The sequence below is a fragment of the Telopea speciosissima genome, chromosome 11, assembly GCF_018873765.1.
Source record: "Telopea speciosissima isolate NSW1024214 ecotype Mountain lineage chromosome 11, Tspe_v1, whole genome shotgun sequence".
Lineage (NCBI taxonomy): Eukaryota > Viridiplantae > Streptophyta > Magnoliopsida > Proteales > Proteaceae > Telopea > Telopea speciosissima.
This window is the reverse complement of record NC_057926.1, coordinates 46,026,824-46,043,076: the sequence shown is the minus strand read 5'-3', so window position 1 is coordinate 46,043,076 and position 16,253 is coordinate 46,026,824. Positions and strand designations below refer to the sequence as shown.

Sequence of the window (16,253 nt, the reverse complement as noted above, 5' to 3'; positions counted from 1 at the left end):
TAAACAGAACAAGATGAGTAACATTAAAATACTTGCTTCAAAATTTTTGAGGGCCTACAAAGAAAACAAAGATCCCAGCACCAAGTTCTAGATCTGCACTAAATTTTCTGAACAAAAAACAGAATAAGACTATGTGGTACCTATGAAATAAAAAATGTTCTGTCAGTGTATGCCACTCATGGTGCATTTTTTATTGATACTCCTACCACTAGAAATTAAAAATAAGCAAAAACAGGAATACCTCCATGACTTTCTATAATCTTTAAATCTTCTCCATCTTTTAATTTTTTCACAAAACATATGATAAGGTCTCTCATCATAAGAGGCATATAGTGCACATGGCATGTCTTACAAATTAATAGATTAAGATATACCATTGGGTAGCCTAACCTAACATTTAAAAAAAAAGGGGCATACCCAGTGCACGAGGTTCCCGCCAATGGGGGTTCCGGGGAGGGTCATAATGTATGCAGCCTTACCCCTGCTTTCACAGAGAGGCTGTTTCAGACTCGAACCTGTGACCACTTGGTCACAATGGAGCAACCTTAACGTTGCACCAAAGCCCGCCCTCTGGTAGCTTCACCTAACATATTTACTATAAAACACAGGATGATAAAAAAACAGAGTACAGGAAAATTATTTATTTTAAGATTCCACATTAAACTATATCAGATGGAAACAGAAAAGGGTGAGTCCTGTAATTTTCATTTCTTAAATGGTGAGTCCTGTAATTTCCAATTCTTAAATGGTCATACGAAGAAAAAACAAATAGTCAAAAGGCTAAAAACATATAAGAGGTGAAAGTACAATCGGAACTGTTAAGTTATGTATTGTTGACTTTATGGGTTTGGGTATGTGTCGATCTTAATGGTATTATTGTCATAGTCTTTATCTGCAATACTCTTAAGTTCTTAAGTCAGTTCTGGGATGTGGACCCAGTCTTCAGGTTTTAAATGCTTCTTTAGTTATTTTATATACATCCCCCCACCCCACGGTTTAAGTGTTATGCTCACTTCTCAAACCGTGGGCTGTGTTCTCTTGTCTTATGTCAGATTCAGGTTCTGTTATTGTTATAGGAACAATATGCAAAATCAATACAAAAATTCTTACCTGCTCTTTTAAATTCCTCCAACTCACAAAAACACTTGGCAGCAGACTCAGCTCTACCAATTGTTTCATAAATCTCTGCAGCTTCTAAAAGAGCAGTACGCCGCATTTCAGAATTAGAGCCATGCATGCGGTCAGCAGCAGCTCGAAGACCAGCTGCTTTAGCCCATTTCTCCCTGTATGTGTCTCCAGCTCTTTCAAAGCACATTGTAGCCATCTCAAAATTGTCCTCATTAAATAGCTGCAATAAAACCAAAATTCATATAAATGGTAAAGGTAGGATGATCAAAAGTATCCTCTCACATTATCAAGCAAGCTGTAATCATTGCAAGATGAAAATTAATAAAGAAGAAAGGTATTTTGCAACAGACTGATTTATTAACTTATTGCAATAGATCTTCTGGACGTGTGGAGAAATGTGACCACTGTTGAAAGATTGGGATCATTGTCAATCTTTCCTACTTTTTTTTTTCTTTTTCCCTGTCAATGTAGTTAACTTTTTCTACATTGAACAAGGAAAAAGTTAACTAGATAATATGGTTGAGATGGGCCACCAAATTTGTCAAAGTAGACAATCCACACGGTTTCCAAGCTATCCAATGGTGATAAACCCTACCCCCTTTCAAAAAGAAGTGACAGCAAAGAATGTGAAATTGTCAACTTTTATACCTTGATGCCGCGTAAACGCCACTCCTCTTTGCTGCTTGCAACTTGCATTGCTTGTGCAAGTGAACCATCAAGTTGCCTAACTTGAACTAGGCACAACTTTTTCCAGTAATCAAACATAGGCCTGGACAACGCCTCAATGTTCTCACAGATCCACAATCTTTGCCTTGTACGAGTGATAGCCACATATAATTGCTTCAATTCAGAGCAAAGAACATTGTGTTTTGTGACATTGAAACATGGAAATTTTGGTGAAGAGGGATCAAGGATATCCTGTTCTTTCATATACTCGTACACAACTCTCCACTTATTTTTCAAAGGAGATGTGCCAAAAAAGTTGTATAGCAGTACATCCTGCAATAGAAGAAAATAAGGACCAAGTTATCAATTATAAGTAATCCTTCTCATTGAACAATGAACTTCAGTAAATACTCATGGATCTCAGCTATTCTACCAAAGTTATTAATCATACAAAAAGTACTTTATTTGGTAAAGTTTTCATGCTCTGATCTATATGGAAGGGTACTCCAACTAGGCATTCAAAGTATGCATTTGAAACGTTATACCAACTTAGAAGACATCCAAAATGAATGACACTGAAAGGGACATCTGTTTCACGAGATGGAAATTGAAACAACCACTCACCTGAAACTCAAGTCCTTTGCACTCAAGTATTGTTAAAACAAGAGCTTGTTTTCCAATATAGTCAGAGACTTCCTTCTTTGCAGAATCATCACGTACCAATATGACCTGCTCAGCTCCGAAGCCAATCATACTTCCAGCATTTGGTCCACTATTGCCAAAAATAGTTAGGATTGAATTTTCATCATTTCCAGATTCAAGCAACACAGGAGCTTCTCCATATATAAGACTTGTCTCAGGGCTTAAAACATCAATAGAGTGAGGAAAGAAACGATATAAAAGGTCAATCACACTCTGTGCAAGATTGAGAACACCAGCATGGGTACGGAAGTTTTGGTTTAAATGGAAAATCTCCGAGACACGTGGCTGGCTACTTCTTTTCCCTCTCTCATTGCTATCACTTGCTGATTCCAAAAGGAACTCTTTGAAGAACAGTGATCTTATATCTTGGAATCTGAAATCAATCCCCCTGGCAATAGTTTGGGCAGTATCACCAGCGAAAACAAAGCCATCAGAAGAATTTTTGCATATATATTTGAAAAGTGCAATCTGCCTCATGGTTAGATCTTGAACCTCATCAATATAGACCAAGTCCATTTCCTCACCTTCATAGCTTCCATCTCTCAATCGGTGATGAAGATCAATGACTAAATCAGCCAAGTCAAACTCACCATTCATAAGCTTCTTCTTTTCATAATCAAGAAATATATCATAAATTACCTCTCTCCTTTCTCTATTTAAGATGGACACCCGGCCTTCAGACAGGGCAGCATAATCCTCCCGGCTGAGTCTACCATCTTCTGCCCTGCCTGCACACATTCCACCTTTTATGTGGGAAATTATCTCAGTAAACACTATGGAAGAATCCAACATCTTGGTTAACTGACTATTAAAATGTGGCCAGTATAATGAATTGAACCTGTCATAATTAACCTCCTTTGTTCTTATGAAGGCCTGTAATGCAACTGAATTAAAAGTTCCAGTTGTACCCAGCGAAAATTTATTTGCATCACGAAATCTATCAAAAAATGAGTTTTCCATGCTTGCATCAAGCATCATAAGAAATTTCTGAAAAGGTATGACTAGAGGGCAGGAAGTAGGTGGGACATTACGGAAACAATCAGGAATATCCCTGGAGACATTTATGTCATCAATATCATGCATATCGATTGACTTAGCTTCTGAAAAACTTCCTCCACAGATAAAGCTGCAGACAGTGTAGATCGTTTATTAGAAAATAGAAACATTGCAATGCAGAGACTATTTCTTTCTATGAAATGACAAGAAGATCTATGATATGAACATTAGAGATAAGATGATAACATCATGTATAAAAGTATAAATAATGAGAAATTCGGTTGCATGTAGACATAATTATGGACCTTGTGGCTAACTAAATGGATAGACTGAATACTTTTCCAACTAAATACATTTAATTTTTTATCCATAGGAAGATGTGTACTTAAATAGAATTGAATAATAAAAAAGTATTCCTGTAGCTGACCCATTTAGTTAGAATAAGGCTTCATTGAGTTGATCTGAATCTACAGGCTAAAATTTGCATCTGTCATTTGTAAGGACCCACTATTTCATCAGTTAACTTTATTTGTTCAAAATTAACATGATTAGTTGTCCACAACATCCAACAAGAAGAATTGTTTCGCGCATCATTCTTCGTATTAGTTCAGAATGTTGGAGACAAGAAACTATAAGCTTAGATAACCTATTAGAATCATCATTTAGTTTTAAGTGTAGGGGATGCCATATATTTATAATTAATATTCAACAATTCAATCAGCAATACGTCATAAATATGAAGTACACTTTCTAATGCAACAACTACTAGAATTATATGCTATGGATTCACTCTGTCACCTTTAATTAATATTCTAAGATCTTATGAAACTTACTGCGATGTGACTAAATATTTTCAAACAGCAGCAACACTAGATAAGACAGCCTGGCATACTCTTAAGCAGGTATGATAAAAGCTCTAGATGACAGGTGAAGACTGAGGGTGTTGATAATTCATCAGAGAACAGTATACCTACTTTGATTATCTACTTAATGATGCATGCTCATATAAGTCTGGCCATAGCAAGGTTAAGCTACTAGGTCAGAAGGCCATAGGGAGCTTTTAATGATTATAATTGAGAGAAAAACATAAATTAGATGGCAAGTGGTTCACATATTTAAGAAAAAGCTTGGAAAGCAATGGCACATTGGGTGTTTTTAAACAGGATAGAACAAGGAAAGTCAGTGTACATTTAGAATTCCAGGTGTTTCCAGCATTTTCAGCAGTATCTTGCTCTCTACACAGAGAACATTCCTAACTTAGCCATTGTAGAAATTATCAATTATGGAGAAGTATATACTGTTCAGTGGATCTATTTATCCCTATCTATCCTTTAGGGGGTGGTCTTTTTATACCAAGGTCTTAAATTCATTCAGGATTCCTAAAATCCCAATGTTTCATTCCGATTTCAAGGGCAACCAGGACAAAATCTTGAAAATGAAGAGTTTTGGTTAAGATTGTTTAAAAAATACAGAAATAAAGAAATAGGAGAAATATGAGACTCAAGGGGTGAAAACAAGGATAAAAAAGGGAATATTCTCCTTGTAACCATGCATGGTTACATTGAGCTGTCACCATTGTGTGGACCATAAAACCTCGAAAAACATAATTTTTATTTTTTAAGTGGCTTTGAAATGAAGGGACAAGAAAAAAAAAGGAATCGAGAAAAACAAATTCAATCCTCAAGTAGCCTCACATTAATCCCTAGTATAAAGAGCAAGCCTGTTTTTATTTTTTTTATTTATTTACTTTTTGAGTTATTTTGTACACAAAAACCCTCATAGGACACAAAATCAGGAAGGAGAGATCAATGAAGAAGAATTTATCCCCTGCAGATCATCTCAGCCTCAACCAAAGGCTCTTAACCCTCCTCAGTGCATCCACTTCCTTCAATAAATAAAAATACTTGTCTTCTTTAGTTCCTTCTCAAAAGCATCACATATTTTTCCCTCTCCATGTGACCATCAACATTTTTATTGCATCAAAAGGCCAAATGATCGACGGAAAACAAAGGAGAGAACAAAAGGAGGAAATCAAGCTCTATGGAAGGCTCTACTATGCAGCTACCAAGATGAGGCACTGTTGCACTGAGCAGGAGGGTTGTGTTCATCCATATGTCGTCCCAAGTTTTTACCTTTAGTGTTCAAAACTAGGAAAAGAACTGGGCATTCTATTTATACAAAGCAACTAACTAAGATCTTAACTATTAACCAAAATAGAAGGTACTAAAGATAAATAAAATCTAAGCTAATAACAAAAGATTACACAAAAATAGAAAGTAATGCTACCAACCTAGGGTCCGAATTCAAAGTACCATTTTGGGTTTGAATTTGTAAAAACTAATGCTTCCATTGTGTTTAGAAGGCCTAAAATAGGGTGGATGTCAAGTTTCAGGACCTATCTTGGCCATAAGGTCGCCGAAACCCACCATCGAGTTGGGATGGAAAAAATGCATCATCTTGCCAAGATCTCAGTATATTTCAGTTTCGTGGCCTGGAACCAAGGGCGAAACCGAAACATAAAACATTGCCGCAGACAAAACAAAACATATACTCAAATTTTGAACCCATGTAGGCTGCAGCCTAACCAAATCCACTGACGTGTGCTCATCCCTAACCCCACCAGGCCATAGTTATCAAGGTGGGAAGGCGAACATGGTGTTTTTGAGGGTCGAAAATCAAGGCGACACCGACATGGCAGCAAGGTGTCCAAGGAGCCTGGACGCCTAGGCGACACCTTGATAACTATGATTAGACATTTGACATATCTTCTGATCACCATAATTTAGTATTGTTTTTTTCTAATGATTGAACTGTTGGCTGCCCTAGTTGCATCATTGACTGTCTTACTAATCTAGCCAATTGTGGCTAAAATTTGGTTAGAGATTTTCCCACCCTAGCCCAGCCCATCCAGGACCCCTAGGCCCTAACTAACCTGGTTTGACTAATCACTTTCAACATTGAGCTGGGTTTCTTCATGTATAGAGTATCCATCTAAGCAATAATATTATTAGTAATCTACAGAAGAAATTTGATAAAATGCTCCATTTAACTATTATTATCTATAATCACATAGTCTAATATAGATTACAGTGTTTATAATGGATGCTTAAAAAAAAAGGGCGTAACAAGTGCACAAGGCTCCCACCACTGTGGGGTCTGGGGTGGGTCATAATGTACGCAGCCTTACCCCCTGCTTTAGCAAAGAGGCTGTTTCCAGACTCGAACCCGTGACCACTAGGTCACAATGGAGCAACCTTACTGTTGCACCAAGGCCCGCCCTCAAAATCACATATGCAAGAAAACAGATAACCACAAAATAAAATAGAACCAGCAGAACAACCTAGCGAAAAAGCATGGCTTATGCATGAAAACTATTCTGAGAATTAAAGTAGAGAAAAACAGGTTCAGTAAGATACAAATGGAGTGCAGTTCCAGCACCTCATTTTTGCCACATGGAATTCCAACTAAGCAAATACGAACAATTGAACGGGAAGATATCATGATGCACAGGTTGTGCATAGTTCAGGGATCTAGTGCAATCAAGTAATCCACCTCGTATTACACATTTTCCTTGTATTTTCAATGGTCCAAAATTGCTCAAAAGTTGTGTTTGTCCAAAGCATTCCTCACTTTAAATTAACTTGTGAAAGAGCAGGGTTGAACTCAAAATTGGCATACAAGTAGAGAAGAGTGGGGTCTATCTGACAATAAATTTAGGGGAGCATGACCTGCCACATGGCAGATAATGCCACTTGTACTGCACTGGGGTGCAGTCTGTCCTGGCTTGCACTCGCTCAACAAATACATAATGTCTAATAATTAAAGATTGAATATGCACCTTTTCAACTGAGAAATTTGCTTCTTGACAGCAGAACATAATTTGGGGCTAACAGTGACAAACACCTGACACAAGACAGTCCCGCTGGCTTCTCCAACACCCTTCACAATCTCATTTGTCTTGTGAACATCCTTACTTGTGTCGAACTTCAATTCAGATTGTCCTTCAGAGGAAAGGTATTGCTGTTGCTCCTTTTGAATCAACTTCATGGTCAACACAGTTGTTTTCCCTGTTCCAGACCTTCCAAGGATGAATGTGGTACTAGGGAAAAGAATAATCTCCCGCTCCTGATCTGTTACTTCAAATGGAAGATCAAGTTCTCTACCATCATCTCCAGAGAGAAGATGCCCAACAACACCAGATGATAATGAGTAGAATTTCATCAGTAGCAAACTCTCGCTCACCCTTGAATTTTCAACATAGCTTCTACCATCAATGTCGTCATCATTTGAAATCTTTTGAAGGTTTGTACAGCATATATTCCTACTCCGAACAATGTTATCAGAGCTTGGCCAGGTCATGGGCACTTCCAAATCCCTACATGTCAACAAATAAATATGTAACAAATTTAAAAAATACAAAAAGGGGGCTTCGAAAGTCCCATTAATTATATGCAAGATTTCTTCCAAGACAAACCAAATGCATAAAAATAGCGAAACAAGTTATAGATGGGGAAAATTGAGAAGTAAAATACTAAGACACAACCATATATTAAGGTTGTATATTACATAAAAATGATCCATACTGCTTGACTAAGAGGGGCACCAAAGGTGGAATGAAAATATATAAAACATCAAAATGCATGACACACAACTGTTGCATATATAACTGAGAAACAAAGAAAAGAACATACCCATTCATGAATTTCACTTTACAGCGATTGACAAAATCATCTGTCAATGGAGCAAAGATGTTATCCAAACGTTTAACCAGTTTTGGAATCTCCTCTAGAGGTAAAATATCCCAAACCTTCAAAACTTGCAAGTAGCTTTCATATTTCATAATATCAACAGAACAAATAATATACAAATTTTCAACCTTAAACTGTTTAACAAGCTGTACAGAACTTTCACAAATGGGGTCTATCTTTGATTTTTTGGGGCGCCATCCACATGAGAGCTTCAACAATAAATTAATAACTGATTTCTTTTTTTGCGTCGATATCAGTTTCCCAAATGATTTCCTGAAGTTTTCACTGAAGAGAACCTGCAAATTTGGAGAAGCATTAAAAGAACTTTAATACAAATATCCTAAGTATTCGTATGAAAGTTCACACTACAAATTACTATATTGAAGAATAATTTAGTGAGCGAAAGTGAATTTTATTTAAATAGTTTACCTTCCACCTCGCATTTTTGAAAAGTGTCGAGTCCGCATTAAGTAAATCATCTAACTGGTCAAGCTCTTGCTTAACCTGCAATATTGCTTTAGCCAGATCTTTGTCATCATCAGCATTGAAAAAACACTGACGCCTTTGGGCATCGTTGACTAATTCAGACCAGATAGATCCACTGTTGATCAGAGTTTTTTCATTTCCTAAAATCCAAAGGCAATGCCTGCCAAAAATGAAATAATTAAATAAATAATCTATGATACAATAGACTAGATTGACCATCTTTAACCTATATGCATTAGTATAAAAAATTTAAAGCACATAGAGGACATACTTGGCCCTCGTCAAAGCGACATTCGCTCGCTGTAGATTAGACAAGAACCCAATTGACCCCCAACTATTGGATCTAACAGTAGAGATTACTATGATATCTTCCTCACTTCCCTGGAAACCATCAATAGAATTCACTTTCACCTCGAAGTTACTGTGTTTCCCAAATATCCCTCCAAGTTTCTCTTGAATTGCAGCAACTTGAGCATTGTATGGAGAAATAACACCAATGCTAAGCTTCTGTCTTGAGGCATCCCATGCTGGAAATTTTAAAATACACTATTTCTTAGAAGTTTCACGGTTCGATCAAAATAGTTGAGAATGATATTAGAAAACAGTACTCAAAAAACTAGGCCAACATCTATATCCTTGATTATGAAGTATTTCTTGTTAGAAAAAAAAAGAAAAGATGAGATCAAATGAAAAAAAAATCTACTTTATCAAAGCCCACGTAAAAAATACAAAATAAAATGAAAAACACATGGATTAGGTATCAACTTTTGGCTTGGTTAAAAGTGGCTACCATAGCAACAGAACTTAAACTCTACTTCTTGTTAAAAAAAGAAAAGAAAAGATGAGATCAAATGAAAAAAATCTACTTTATCAAAGAACAGGGAAAAAATATAATAAAATGAAAAAACACATGGATTAGGTATCAACTTTTGGCTTGGTTAAAAGTGGCTACCATAGCAACAGAACTTAAACTCTACGTCTTCGGTATAGTTATGCCTATACTGTTTGTTTTTTATTAGTTACTTTATGGGGTTATGTGTATGTGCATGTTGGGACTTGGGGGTACTAAGGTCATGTATTTTTGTTTCTACTATTTAATATACCCTACCCCACACGATAAGACTATTCAGTCAAACCGTGAGATACTTTCTTCCTTGCATCTCTCTCTCTCTCTTTGTGTGTAAAGGTATTGACTATATTTTCTGTTTACGTCACAGGGTATCAGGCATTAAAGTTCCAATGCTTGTTGAGATTTGGGAGAAAACTGACTTCTGTCTGACAGAAACTAGCCACCTTTATTTATAAAATAAAGAGAAATAGAGTACAAGGACCAAAATACCCCTAATGACAGAAATACCCTTATACCCATATTACAACACCCCCCTCAAGTTGGTGCATGGATATCACACATGCCCAACTTGCATAAAATTGGATGAACAACCTTACTACTAAGACCTTTGGTGAAGACATCCGCTAACGTATCACCTATCTTCACAAAAGGTATACAAATAAGACCTTGTTCCAGCTTCTCTTTGATGAAATGTCTATTAATCTCCACATGTTTCGTCCGATCATATTAAACTGGATTATGAACAATGCTGATAGCAGATATACTGTCACAGTACAACATCATCAGCATATGAAATAAAATCCCAAATCTTGGAGAAAACCCTGAAGCCATAGGAACTCACAAATCCCATGTGCCATGGCACTGAATTCGGCTTCAGCACTAGATCTTGCAACCAGTCTGTCCCTTGCTACGTTAGGTGACAATATTGCCACCAACAAAGGTATAGTACCCTGATGTGGGGCGCCGATCATTTGGTGAGTCATCCAACCAACATCAGTGAATGCCTCCACACGCATGTGATCATGAGGGGAAAAAAGGATACCCTTTCCTGGAGCTGACTTCAAGTATCGTAAAATACGGAACACAACTTCCATGTTAGAGGAATAGGGATCATGCATATACTGACTAACCAAACTATCAGCATAGGCTATGTTCGGGCAAGTATGTGACAGATAAATGAGATGGCCAACAAACCTCTAATATCTTCCGTTATCAACTAGTTCACCATCTTTGCCCTTGAGGTGTGTATTGGCCTCCAAAGGACTGTTAACTGTTAACAGGCTTATACCCTAACATCTCGGTCTTTGAAAGAATGTCAAGAGTGTATTTCGGTTGAGAAAGAAATACACCCTTAATAGATCGAGCCACTTCAATGCCAAGGAAGTACCGTAGCTTGCTCAGATCCTTAATCTCGAACTCCTTACCCAAGTATGCTTAGTTATTTCAGTGGGATCACTCGTTGTGACCCCAATGTCACCAACATATATTATGAGAATAGTTACATGATTACTGACACACCTGATAAATAGAGTGTGGTAAGCATTGCCCTGTTTGTATCCCAATGACACCATAGCCCTGTGAAAATTACCAAACCAGGCCCTGGGAGATTGCTTCTGCCCATACAATGCAAGTTTCAGCTTGTAAACCTTTCCTTGAGTTGCTTCACCAAAGTAACCAGGAGGGATATCCATACAGACTTACTCCTCCTGCTCGCCATGGAGGAAGGGATTCTTAACATCAAGTTGTTGCAGCTCCAATCCAAGGTTAACCGCACAAGAGATGATAACTCTAATGGTGCTGATCTTGGCAACTGGAGCAAAGGTCTCCTGGTAGTCGATCCAATAAGTTTTCTAAATCCTTTAGCAACCAAGCTTTGTACCTGTCAACAGTGCCATCAGTCTTCTGTTTAATTGTAAACACACATGGGAAGCACTGAAAACCGCAGACCAGGAGGGCATCCGCTTCCCTGCTCGAGGGCTTGCTGACTCAGAGGTGTCATTCTCCTCCCCAATTCTCTCAAAAGTTCTGTGAATTCTCCCTTCAATAGTGGCATTAAAAGCTTTAAAGCTCTCCAGCAAAGCCTCACGGCCCAACAGCGTGGCAGCCGTACATGGCACATGTAAATCATCTCTAATCCCATGGGGCCCAGCCTTGTCTTCAAAATAAGGTAACGAGAGACCACTAACAGATTGCGAGCAGGCTCCTTCCAACTCGCATCAAGCGGCAACCTCAACCTCCCCTTCATCCAACAACTCCTCACTCAACAACGCAGGAGCCAAGACCCTGCTCTCGACGACCCCTGCCTTCTCGGCTTCTGAAGACCCCACCGCCACGCATGGGAGTTCCCCCTCTTCCAAAGGCTAGGGGGCAACCACACCACCCGCCATCTCCACCATAGCAAGAACCCCCTCTTCCAAAGGCCGGGGGGCAACCACACCCTCCAATTGGCCCATAGGGACCAAATCAACAGTAGAAGAATTAGCGCACCGTCCCACATCTGCGGCCAACAAAGAACGAAGAGCAGCAGCCTGCTTCGCAGTTGGTCTCCAACAACCACCTCTCAAATGGCCAGCCGCAGGGTACCCCTGACCAGGCTCACCATTATGGCCCCCAACGCCACCAAGCGAGGAGCCCTCTCCCCTAGGGATGAAGACGTCATCACTGGTTCTGTCCCCATCCCCAACACCCACCGCCGCAGCGCCTGAACTGTTTCCTTTATCATCACCCAAACCAGCAGCATCCTGGAGATCGACGGCAGGCATCCTCCTTAGCGACTTTCTACAAGACTCCTTAGGGTGTCCAATCTTCGAGCAAGACTCGCAATAAGAGGGGAGTCTCTCATAAAGAACCTTCTGGTGAAAACCATCTGCACCACAACCAATCCATACCTTCGTCGGAAGTGAGGCTCTTAGATCCACCTCAACACATACACAGGCCGCCACAATGCGAGTGCAATTTGCCGTTGCACCATCCACCTTCAGAACCCTTCCAATCGTCCCAGCAATAGACACCAAGAAATTCCCTTGATAGAGATTAAACGGCAGCCCTGGCAAGGAAACCCAAACTGGCGCCAAAGGAGATTCCCAGCCCGATACGAAATCAGAAGTCCATTTCATAAATCGCAAAAGGAAACCCTGGATGTGAATCTGTTCTTTCAACCAGACCTTGACAAAATCTGCCTGAAGAGAGAAACGAAGAAGCACATGTCTAGGGTCCAAAGTCGAAACAACAACATCCCCCTGCAGGAACAGCTTCTTCTGAAGATAATCCTTGATCAAGAACAGAGCAGGTTTCCCATAACTGCATTTGGCAACCAGCGCAGTAGAGAAAGCCCTCTCAGAACTCTCCAATTCTTCCCTGGAGAAAAAAACCGCAGGCTCCCAAAAAAGGACGAAGGCTTCTTCACCTCCACAATGACAGGTGGCAAAGCCAGCGATCGAGACACCACGGCAGCAAAGGAAGCAGGCGCAGACCGACCCGCAACAACCCCTAGACGGGGAGATGGATCAGGAGTGCTTTCCTCCTGAGGAGGACGAATCGCCATAACCTAATCCCCACGTGAAGAAAACCTAACGTGCGCCTCCGATGAGAATAATTAATTGATGACCGCTATAACCTAATAAGCTACTTATTTAACATATTAGACTTGGATTTCAGCTTGTTCTAGCATGAATACTTGAGCTGGAACCTCTCTTCAACCATGTTCTTGAATACCTGCTATTTTGGTTGCTGATTTATGTAACTACAGATCAAGCCATCAAATCATTCTCAAACTATGAGATATTTTTCTTCTGCGTAAGGCTTCCACTAGACCTGATTTGGTGGCTGATCAGGACAGCCGATGGTTGGTGCTACAAGGATCTATACTACAGCTAAAATTTCTTGCAAGTCTGAAATTTTCTGAGGTGTTTTCTCCCCAACTTATGATCTGTTTCTTCTATATAACATGTGATGAACTGATAGTATATTAAAGGTTATGGATCATTGTTTTCTGCATGTTTTTAGATAGCTGCTATTTTCATGACTGTGATTTGTTTGGAGATTTAGCCATCAGATCATTATCAATTTCTATAGGGATATATATATTGCTAGTTTCTCTAGTGGGATTTATTATTTGGTGGAAGGACTTCTCAATGTGTGTCGGCTTCTTTTTTTTTAATAGATCATTGATGGTTATTGGTTATTGTTTTTATTGGCTTGGTTATATTGACTGCTGGCTTTTGATTTGATAAGTGAGTTTAAGCCTCTTGTGGACTACGTCACTGTCCAAATTACTTCTTTTAAGCTCAATGGAGCTTCTAATTACTTGCTACGGGGTCAAGTCGTTAAAGTTTATATAAATGCCAAGGGAAAGCTTAATTATCCAAAGCCTGCACCTCCACCCTTTGATTCTAAAGAGTATGCTGAATGGATGTGTGAAAACGACACCCTTCTAGTGTGACAATGGAATAGTATGGAGCCCTATGTTGTAGCTAATGTGATGTTCCACACCACCGCTAAGGGTGTTTGGGATGATTTGAAAGAAAGTTTCCCACACGATAAGAATGTCTTGCATTTATGATCTCTATGAAAATATTTTTAATTTTAAACAGGGAGATAAATCTGTTAGTGTATATTATAGTGGCTTAAGGGGATGTGGGAGGAACTTAAAGTTTATTAGCCTCTCACTAATGGCTTGGAATTACTAAAGACCCAGAGGGCTGAGTTTCAAGGTGGAAAATTTTTGTTCGGGTTAAACTCAGGACTTCAACATGTGAAAAGTAAGTTTCTTGCTGGAGAGAAAGTGTTGTAGATGAACGTGGACTTTTGCGGTATTCAATGGGTTGTCTCTCCCTCTCATTCCAAGTCTAATCACTCTACCTCTTCTAAGGAAAGTTCTACGTTTGTTGCTAGTAGTGGTGGTTTTTCTAGCAAAGGTAATTGTTCAGGGGGAGGGCATGGACATGGTGGAGGTGTCAGCAGACAGATCAGACTATATGATAGTGCACGCATTGTGGGAAATCTAATCATACAGTAGACACTTGTTGGACTATATGACAGTGCACGCATTGTGGGAAATCTAATCATATGGTAGACACTTGTTGGGTTAAACATGGTAAGCCTGAATGGGCACAACAGTTGGCTAATACTGCAGTGTCTGATAACTTGGTGTTATCAGGCAACACCAATCTGAGTACTTCATCTGGAGCTAGTTTTTCAGGTCCCATTTATCGAGATGATCTGGTCACTCAATTATTGAAGCATGTCCGTCCAACAGCTTGAATCATTTGCCTCCACATTTACTATTACTTTGGCTCATACAGGTACAACTACACTGCTTACCACTCCTTCTCCTATCTCTTGGGTCATTAACTCCGGTGCGTCAAATCACATGACTGGTAAGTCTAAATTGTTCTCTTCTTTTTATGACGTTCTTTGTCCCTCACAAGTTGTTCTTGCTAATGGGTCATTTACGCAAGTGATTGGCCATGGTGTGCTCAACCTCACCTCTTTTATGACTTTATCCTCTAATCCATATGTACCCCCAGTTACTTTAAACCATTTGTCTGTTAGTTAGCTCAATAAATCTCTTACCTGTTCTGTTACTTTTTATCCTTTCTCATTGTGTTTTCCAGGATCTTCAGACAAAGAAGACAATTGGTGTAAAGAGTGAGAAGAATGGGATGTACTATCTGGATGGTGACGTGTCTCCTATGACTGCTGCTACTACTTCTAGTGGTGTTTCCCCTTTGGTGTGGAATTCCTGATTGGGTAATTTATCATTGTCTGTTCTTCAACAAATTGGTTCCTGGTTGCAAATCCATACCTCATCTTGAATGTAAAGATTGTGAATTCTGGAAGCATCATCGTTTGTAATTTCCTCCTCGTAGTAAGTCTAGGAGTTGGTCTTTATTTTCTTTGGTGCACTATGATATTTGGGGTTCATGTCCAGTTTAGAGTATTTCGGGTTTTAGATATTTTGTTACTTTTGATGATGATCATTCACGCCTGACTTGGTGGTACTTAGTGAAAGATAGTTCAGTTTATTTATCTGTTCTTATATCTTATTATACTGAAATAAAGACTAAATTTGATGCTTCGATTATGATTTACCTTTCGGATAATGCTTTGTTGTTTCCTCAAAATGCTATTTCTTCCTTTTATTCTAATCATAGTATGATACATCAAACTAGTTGCGCCTATACCCCAGTAAAATGGTGTAGTTGAAGGAAAGAATAGAAATTTGTTAGAAGTTGCTCTTTCTTTATTATTTCATATGAATGTTACAAAAACTTTTTAGGGGATGCTGTTTTAACTGGGCATGGGTCATGTATATGATCCAGCTTGAGGATGAGTGTTAAAGTTTATATCCTAGCTGGCATGGTAGTTTTGGTGTTCTATATTTTTTAATAAGTTTATTATGAGGTTATATGTATGTGCATGTTGGTGAGGGTCTTCTTTGTGTGTGCAGGTATTGGCTCTAGATTCTGTTTACATCACAAGAGTAAATTGGGTTTCTTGGTCATCAATACTTTCAGTTTTGTCAAAATGTTAGGGAGGCCCCGTACAGAAAAAATCTGAAATAGTGACAAGAAAGATTCTTTCTGAAGTGAGCTAATATATTTGGACTTTGGAGGTAGAGGAAAGGAAGAAACTTTGAAGGTAAGGAGGACCCATTGCCAAAAGTGACAAGGAAA

The 16,253-nt window shown here is 38.9% G+C and overlaps 1 protein-coding gene across 3 annotated transcripts in view; it reads right to left on the bottom strand.

Moving 5' to 3' along the window:
* LOC122646811 overlaps positions 1-16,253 on the bottom strand; it is a 35,296-nt gene that overhangs the window by 5,159 nt on the left and 13,884 nt on the right. For all 3 annotated transcript variants that reach the window (XM_043840411.1, XM_043840414.1, XM_043840412.1), the window contains exons 5-11: positions 8,998-9,253; positions 8,670-8,886; positions 8,184-8,536; positions 7,331-7,867; positions 2,419-3,622; positions 1,777-2,127; positions 1,111-1,348 (exon numbers count right to left, since the gene is read on the bottom strand). In XM_043840411.1, the coding sequence (XP_043696346.1) occupies positions 1,111-1,348; positions 1,777-2,127; positions 2,419-3,622; positions 7,331-7,867; positions 8,184-8,536; positions 8,670-8,886; positions 8,998-9,253 (3,156 nt within the window). The remainder of the gene's footprint in view (positions 1-1,110; positions 1,349-1,776; positions 2,128-2,418; positions 3,623-7,330; positions 7,868-8,183; positions 8,537-8,669; positions 8,887-8,997; positions 9,254-16,253) is intronic.